The 9,264-nt window shown below is 42.1% G+C and overlaps 1 protein-coding gene across 1 annotated transcript; it reads left to right on the forward strand.

Annotated features, from left to right (window-relative positions):
• The first annotated feature begins 6,944 nt into the window (after nt 1-6,944).
• LOC116933657 lies at nt 6,945-7,703 on the forward strand. The gene has a single exon (XM_032941388.2). It carries the CDS (start codon nt 6,945-6,947, stop codon nt 7,701-7,703), a length of 759 nt encoding a protein of 252 aa, XP_032797279.2.
• The last annotated feature ends 1,561 nt before the right edge of the window (nt 7,704-9,264 follow it).

A 9,264-nucleotide genomic window follows, 5' to 3' on the forward strand; every position in this document is an offset into this window, starting at 1 on the left:
GAAACGAGCAATGTGCCCCGCTTTGGCACAATTATGATAGATAGGCTTCCCATCCGAAGTCCGAGATGCGAACGACACATTATTTTGAGTTCGCTCCGAGTTTCCCCGTCCGCCCTCCGGCCTGGGAGATTTTGACACGCGTTTTAACTCGGCGATCTCATCTTTCAATTCCAATACCAGGTCTCTCAACTCAGTCCCAGCTTCCTCCTTTGGAGGAGGTAACCCCTTCATTGGTCCCAACACGCTCACAGCCCATTCTGGTCGAATAGCTAACTCCGACGCTTCCGTGTGCAGCTGCACCGCAGTCAAGAATTCCGCCGTAGTTCTCGGGCTAGTCACCCAGATCTTCTCAACAAGGGTAGGCTTTAAACCACGAAACAGATAATCCACTTTCGCCTCTTCCAACATCCCTGGGTCTACCCTCCGACACAAATCAATGACGTCGTAGAAGGATTCCACCCCTGATTCGTCTATCCCCTGCTTCCGCTGTCGTAACTTTGCCTTTTGATAGCGGCCATAATGTTGTGGCTGAAAGGCGCGAAGAAATCTCGTTCGTAGTCCGTCCACCCTAGGCACAGCCACCACCCCCGGTGCTGCTGCCACTGCCGGTGTATCCCGCCACACCACCGGGGCTCCCGAGCAGAGAAACCATTTCCTAGCTGCTCCATCCAGCTGCATCCCAAAATTCTCGGCCATTTCAGCTGCTCCCCAACGGTTATAGAGAGCCGTACTCTCATAACGCTCTAGCCAATCCACTGCATCCTCATCCTTCCTCCCGTAGAAGATCGGAGGAGCCCGGTATTTCAATTGGGGGGCAGGTGGTCGTTGTGCCATGACTACTAGTGACGCGGCCCGAGAACCCGCTGAACTGCCTACGACTCACTCGCAAGCTCCTCTTCGTCTACCGACTCACTCGCAGGCTCCTCTTCGTCTACCGACTCACTCGCAGGCTCCTCTTCGTCTACCGACTCACTCGCAGGCTCCTCTTCGTCTACCGACTCACTCGCAGGCTCCTCTTCGTCTACCGACTCTGCAAGTGATGACTCTCTCGAGGATTTGGGTCGGCTTCTCCAACCGTGCCTACCCGAGCCCTCCTGACTGGTGCCCTCTTCCGGCTCGGAAGTCGCTCTGAGCTCTACCGCGTCCTCTCGTAGGTCACCGGAATCCCACTGCAGTGATTCCCTGTAGTAGGCCCCTTCTATCCCGGCTTCCACCAAGTTAAGCCTACTCTCGGCCCTACTTCCTGGCAGGGGTGGATAGGTAGCGGATCGCTCTCTTGCGCCCGCCTCTTCTCCTGAGTCGTCTGGATCTACGACCGTCCGTTCTCCTAGACCGCTGTCTCTCGGTCTCCGCTGTAGCAAGAACTTCCGATAATTGCACCCCGATTCGCCCTCTTTCCAGAACTCCCAACCGGATTCCCTGATTCAGCTACGAGGCTCGGGGCGGTTTGCTAATCGCTAGAGAGGTTTGCGTCCCAGTACTAACACAAACTTTGGTCGTAACTTCCGTTTGAGCTTTCGTTACGTTGGCCCCCCTACGTTCCCTTACTTCGCCCTCGGGTGACGCTGCAATCCTCCTTAACCGTTTACTTTGCCGCAGTGGACCAGTACTCATCTACACCCGATCATTCAGGATCGACAAACCCCCCTGTAGACCTATTTTAACCCGCGTAAAACAAGACAAGATCTGCTCTCTTACCCGAGTTGTAGACGTTTAAACGAATAAGAAGCTCGGCCAGGGCTGTGGTCCTATACCCAAGCAATTTAAGGTACCAATACCCGCTGGTCACACCTTCCAAAGACCTCTCAACAGCACCTGCCTCCTAGTTTCTTACTCTCTCACTTCGTCCCCTAACAACTCAGAATCAAGCACAATGATCTTACCTTATTTTACCAGGAAGGTCTACCCTGCATCTCCACCATGTAACGAGTTATCGCCGATGGGTTCGGTGAATCAATATCGGTGTATTCTATCTCTTTAACACTCAAACACTACACAAAGTAAACATAACGGTTCTATCTAAATACTGGCCCCGAAGGTCTACACTACAGTCCCATTTATAGTCTTACAGGCGTGGGAAAGGGTCAGCCGGTGAATCCAATGCATCAGCAATCGGATGACACTCGAATGACACTTCCGTCGGTCGTTTGTCTATCCGTTACAGTTATAACGGATGGCGAGAGTTCTCTTACAACGATGCGTGAACAGGGACCCAATCCTCGGAAAAATATCTGTTTCTCTGACCATTCTGTTTCAGATACTTTGAAAACCGAAATTTCTGTTTTTGAATTCGGTTCTCACCTAAACACAAAGAGAATTGGCCGCTTCTTTTCGGATATCGTGGTTTCAGTAGAAGGATAGGAAGAGTGGCGTTTTTTTCATGAAAAGTGGGGGGTAGGGCCTACAACCTCCCTGTAAAAAACAATAACAGAAGGCAGAGATAGAGGTAATACGGGCTTGCGGTATATAAGAAAAATAAGGGAGGTATAAGGCAAGATCGTTCCGATGAAGCCGTTTCTTACGCCATTTCCTTAGCCGTTTCTTAAGGTGACGCAATATAGACCTATCCTTAAAAAACAGCTGATAGTATTGTATGAAACAGAAAAAAGGGGTAAAAAACGCTTCTCTTTCGGTGGTCTATTTGCATATTTTTCGATTTTCTGTTTGGGTTTTTCTTTGTGGCCAAAACAGGGGAGCGGGTTAAAATACCGGTATTTTTCTGTTGTTTTTTCATCGTTTCGAGACCCTGTGCGTGAACGCTACAATATGCTCCAACTGTGTCTCGTCATTTGCCATTTTGGCATCTTTATACAGGGATTCTCCCTGGCGACTAACAAAAGAGAAAAATTAACAGTAATTCGAAGGTTATAAAAATTTTTACGTACTATTTTGCCGTAGCAAAGCGGTATAGTTTTCTGATGGCATCGGCGTGCATGCCGTGAGGCAATTCCCTCCGAGCCCACATATCACACTTCTGCCGTCGGATGTTCGATTCATGGCCGAACATCCGTTTGATATCCATGTACTCTATGAGTAGTTCTAGGGATGTCCGTCGGATAGTAAGAATTGAAGTGCAAATGAATGTTCAAAAATATGATTCTACGGACGTCCATTCAACAGCCAAGAAGATTTTTTAATGTTTTGTTTTTGAATGACAAAACAAATTTTGTTTAAAATTAAGGGGGACTTCAATTTTCTACCACAACGTGCTTGGATAGGCACACGGAAGGACTAGCTTGGATTTGGGGGGGGGGGGCTGGTTCAAGACAAACACTTGGCATTTTATTTAAAAAAAAATATGTTTCAAACGAGGAGTTAGGTTTTACGATTTCATTTACATTTTTTTATATCGATGTGCTCGAGAATTTGTATGAGCGATTCGTAGTGTAACAAGAACAGCAAAATATAAATAATAGAATGAAAATAATACAAGTCTATGCAAGTTTTAAAAATTGTACTAAGCATATAACAAGCATATACAAGATTCCTTCGGTAATGTCCTTCGGGCAATTTTTTTGAAAAAAAATTGTCTAAAAGGATAATGTAATTAAGACGTATTAAGCGACTTAAAAAATTTTTCCAAAAATTAGAAAAACAATGACATTTGAAGAAAAAATGTTTTATTTCCGCATGAGTATTGAACAATTAAACTTAATGATGCCAGCGCAACACCTTACCACTACGCTGTTTTTGGCATAATGCGACTAGTATGAATAGCAGTTTAATTTAACATCATCTGCAGCAGTATACTGTCCGGAATTAGCAACATGGGGACTAATAAAAAAAAAATGAGAATGCAATCGTGAATTAGATGAAGATTTTTCCTCAAAAATAGACAACAAATTGAATTGTCTTGTAAAAGCAATTTCAGGGAATGTAACCATATAAATATTACTTAATAGGATAGTTTAAGTTTAAGATATACTAAGCGACTTAAAAATTTAACAAAATATACGCATAAAAAGGAAAAAACTAAATAAATTTTGTGTTTCAAAGAGTATTGATCCATTGATCTTGGTGTTATGAGCCCAACACCTTACCGCTGAGCTATCAAACACATACATGTAAATATAGCATCTAAAATTACTTATCTTGTCGCCGCTGTGTAACTTTCTTCTTCATAGTCTCCGTTCTGGCAGCATGTTTACTACTGCAATATAAAAAATATATAAAAATCTACTGCTTAAAACATTTTGTTAAAGAAAACACTTACTGTTTAGTGACTGTTATACAGCCTTCTGCACTGACTGCAATGCATTAACAGTTGTAAGGTTACGCAAACAAAATCAAATTCACTGCCTAGGATTCGGCAACCAGCTAGGTAACAATTACGCAAATTAATTTTTTAAAACTGTAATAGAATCAAATGGAAAAGCTACTATACCACGTATCAAATTTTGACAGAATTTTGTACAAAATTTGGGGACGATTGGTCATTCAGGAAAGAAACGTATATGGAAATACATAATGGACATTAAACCTTCTGAGATCTACTACTACTACCCTACCCCCTATACCCCACACCCTAATTGTTATAGTCCTTCAGTATATATACATATATACCCTCAGGGATAAAAATTGTTATAGTCCTTCAGTATATATACATATATACCCTCAGGGATGAGACAGCTGTTGGGCATCGCCAGCAGCAAACATTTCACAAGTATCTCATAATATTTTGATCTCGTAACAAAGTGTAGTTAAAATTAATGTGAGTCGGATGGGAGAATGGTCATAGTGTCCCACTATGATGCTGGAGACCTGGGTACGAATCCCGACTCGGGTATGTTTAGTTTTCTTACAATGTCTTATTTATAGCCAAAACAAGTCCTTTCGGATGTTCTTATGTCCGATGCCATCTTCCCGCATGGCCTACTAAATGGTTAAGGCCAGTAAACTTGTATGGTCCTCCATGAAGGGGAGAGGCGGGGCCAAATTTTCTTGCAAGATCCAATCAGAATCCATTCTAACCACGTGCTGATCAGATCCAATCAGGAGAGGGAGGATACGACGATGCCATCTAGCGCTCGATATTACCACCCGTAATAATGTATAAAAATAAAAAATTAAAAAAAATTAAAAATAGGGAAATCGAAAATTTTACATTTTTTATATTGTTTCTAAAAACGTTATCATTAAAATATAAATTTATTCGGTTGATATTCTAATGTGGTATTCCATTTAAAAATTTAGAAATCTTGTCACATGCAGTTACACACACATAAACGGATATGCAAAAGGTAGGGAAACTTAATTACGGGATGGGAATTAAAGAAAGGATCGTGAATCCCGTCAGCACGTGTTTCAGTCTAGAATTGTCACTCAAAGTTGCGTAGTGCGAGGCTGCGCTAACAGCAGTAAAAAAACTGTTTCGTTCCATGTTTTTCCGTCGAATGAGATTTTGCGGGACAGGTGGATCACTATTTTAAGACAACAAGGTTTGAAAGAAGGTTTTAAAGATAGTGAGGCACCTTTGTCTAAAAACTGTGTTTGTGGTGCTCATTTCTCTGCATCCAAATATCGAGAGTGGGGGCTATCTTCCTTGCGTTTAAAAAGTGATGTGGTACCAGACACATTTGAAGTAAAATCGAGTAAGTTTATTATAAGTAATGTATACATTTATTGAGAAAGACCATGAAAAATGGAAATTACGAGACTTTTGGAGGAACGCGAATATTGAAGTTGACAACATTTGAAAAACGGTGGGCAGCTAGTCAGGCATGGTTTTCAAATTTGGGATTGCCGATCCGAAAACGTCCATGTGACTCCTGAAGCCAGGCAGTGTTCCTTACATTGAGTGACAGAACGCGACACTGATATTGTTTTGAATCGTCTCATTTGCCTAATTTTAAAATTTAATTAATGAGACGTACAATAGTCATACGTCTGTGATTTTTACCATACCCTACTAATCATGTTGTCTTCATCTGTGTAGTAGATGAAATTTCGGAGCGGAAACGCAATTACTCAGCCAATCACAATGCGGCATTTAATCCACCTAAGAAGAAAAATACTGTGCTTACAGTTACGGTTCCCTTGTCACCGGATAGATCAATTTATCCAGCTACCTTAGTTACTCCGGCTACACCGGCTGTTACTCCGGTTAGATCTCCTTCTCCGGCTACACCAGCTGTTACTTCGGATACGTTCGCTTCTCCGGCTGTTGCTACAGTTGGCCTCACTTCTCCAGCTAGATCCGTTTCTCCGGCAAGATCCGTTTCTCCGGCAAGATCCATTTTTCCGGCTACTTCGACGGTTACTCCCGTTGGCCTCGTTTCTCCTGCTAGATCCGTTTCTCTTGATGGTCCCATATGTACGGCTGCACCTGTTTTTCCGGATTCCCCAGTTTCACCTTTAAACCCTATTTCTCAGGCTAGACCTGTTATTCCGGTTAGACCCATTTCTCCGGCTGGAACACACGCGCGTCGACTGGGTAGATGTTTGCCAAGGAATCAAGCATCTGGCCGTGCGGTAGGGAACACCCGCTCTTTCCTATGTTCTGAAAAGCAAAGAAAAATAAGACATGAAAATTTTCTTTGGTTGCTTAGAAGGGAAAAGAAGAAAACCATTAAATTGAAAGACAAAGTTGGTGAACTGGAAAAAGAAAGGAATAGCGTTCCAACCAAAATTCGCAAAAACCTTTCGCGGATGCTAATCAACGCTTTCAACGGGGGGAAAGGAGAAATTTTCCTGCTGGACCAAATAAACAATTATGAGCAATTACAAGGCGCTCGCTGGACATAAATCACTAAATCACTATTGCCCACTGCATAATTTTCCATGCACAGGCTCCAGGGGCTTACGAATTTATGCGAAAATCAGGAATTATTCATCTGCCGTGTAGACAAACTCTCAAGGCTTACACCGGAAAGTCAACTTTAAAGACCGGGGTATGCTCACTTGTAAAGAAGCGTTTAAAGTCGGAAGGGGAAAACCTATCGGAAATGGAAAAGCATTGTTCCTTGGGCTTGGATGAAATGACCATCGGCCCTGGAGAAGAGTACATCCCACAACTTGATAAATTTGTGGAGAAAGTCGACATGGGTGGCATAATAGACCCAAACGACTCCACCAAGCTAGCAACCAAGATGCTAGGCTACATTCTAGTTGGACTTAACACGTACTATAAGATTCCTGTAGCCTATTTTCTCGTGAATCAGCTGACAGCCAAAGAACAAGAAGCTCTTACAATTCAGGTTATAAAGGATGTTGAGGGATGCGGCTGCGGATTCAAAATTGAACGGTTAGTCACCGACAACTTGGCTGTCAATACCAACATGTTCAAGAGAATGAACGGAGGTACTCTTCATCACGTGATTCGCCACCCTGTACAACAATATAATGAAGAGGAGATCTCTTCGATACCTATGGTGTACCGCCCTCTCTTTCTCAGTTTCGATTACTGTCACGTAACCAAAAATGTCCGCAATCAATTACTAGAGCGAAAGCTGGAAATAAAAGGGAAGCCTGTTACGGGACAATTCGCCGTAAGGTTGTTTGAAGAACAAACAGGAGAATTGCTTACTCCAGTAAGGAACTGGACTCCTAAACATGTTATGCCTAACAGCATCGAAAAACAGAAAGTGAAAGCCGCAATGGATATGTTCCGACCGTCAGTTACAACATCCATCCCAATGCATGCAGATATGAAAACGAGGGGATTTGTAGACGTAGAAAGTACAGAAAATCTGATATGTATATAGCATATGAGGCTCACCCTATCGTTTTCCAAGGAGATTTCATGTAGAGTTTCGATGAATTTCCGTTCAGAGGTCCCAGGGGTTTTGTGTCTGAGATGGTACTACATTCCAAGCAAATCTTCCTCGATGAAATAAGAATTATTTGATAATGAGCCGGGCCACTAGCCGGAACACAAACAATCTTCGTTGCTGGCAATCCGAGATGCGTTGCAGACACAACACACACATTCGGTAGTGTTTAAATCAAATCGGCCTTCCTTGGTTATAACAGCGACTTTTGTCGGTCAACAGCTAAGCAGCATTGAATTTGGAGCCGTACACGACTTGTTGATGCAAGCTGTTGGAACGTAAAAAGGAATTGAAATGTCTGAAAATATAAACGAAAATTTTTTACATATTTGACACGTTAAAATATAATGGTTATTACCTATGATTGTAATTACTTCTTCAAGGCTTACGAACTCAGTTGGCCTTAACACGACAAGCTGATAAGTAACTACGACGATGACTGAAAAGTTTTCTATGCTTTTCAAAGTCGCAATTAACACATAAATGCTCCCTGCATTTGTTGCAACGAATAACATACGCCGCTGATGAACTGCAGGAACGTGCCTGTAAAACACATTTTTTCTTCAATGCTTTTAAAAAGATGACGGCGTTGTTCTTGAAATGCCCTGTCTTCGGTCTCTATCCGTTTCTTCCAAATGGTCTCTGACTCTTGGTACTCTTCGTAATTTCTTGAGTAACCCGACTTTATGATGAGATTAGATTGAGGAAATTGAGCTTCAACTTCTTGTATGATCGCAAGAAGTTCTGAGTCATCACCTGAAAATCAAAACCAAATTTGTGAATTTCACACAAATAGCGAGTACTTTTGAAATAGTTTCTTATGCTTATGTCTTGTGAAGTATGGAACTGAGACAAGGAAGATCCAGCTATAGGCTGTAAATCATCTATCGAGGTGGGCTCTAGGACAGCTTCAGCAGCCAAGCAACCTTGCATATAGCATATGAATATTTCTGATTTAACTTTTAAAAAATCAATTTGAACTTACTTGATTTGGTGTTTTTAAAAGGTTTTGAACGTATTCCGTCAAAGGTATTTTTTTTTTCGCTCCTATTTTCCTTGATTAAATACTAAAGGTTTCAGATTGAAGACTTTCTTTGTTATTTCGAGATTCGCTGGTCACTTTCTTTCTAGATTTTTTAGTAGGTAATTACTCATACACAACAGTTTGTTTGCTCTTTTTTCTTTCCACAACAGTTTGTTTTAACAAAATTTGAAAAGAAAAAGGCCGCCAAGAATCCAAATGTCAAATCAGACGACGAAACTAGCTGGAAAAACCACGCGAGAAAACAAAAGAAGGTAGTATCCCGTGATCCCATGTAAAATCAGCATTTAAAAAGGGACGGCCTAAGCCAATGCTTTGGCTCATTTCAGCAAAAGCGTTGGCCTAGGCCACGGAGACCAAGTTGCACTCTCCACAGTGGAGTTTTTTTGCAGCGCTGCCGTTTTATTTTTTATTTTCTCTATATTTTTTATGTCGTTTATAATTTTTAATTAT

Source organism: Daphnia magna, linkage group LG4 (assembly GCF_020631705.1).
Source record: "Daphnia magna isolate NIES linkage group LG4, ASM2063170v1.1, whole genome shotgun sequence".
Taxonomy (NCBI): Eukaryota; Metazoa; Arthropoda; class Branchiopoda; order Diplostraca; family Daphniidae; genus Daphnia; species Daphnia magna.

Coding starts and splice junctions, on each gene's coding strand:
- LOC116933657 (XM_032941388.2), top strand. CDS start 6,945: ATGGAAAAGCATTGTTCCTTGGGCTTGGATGAAATGACCATCGGCCCT.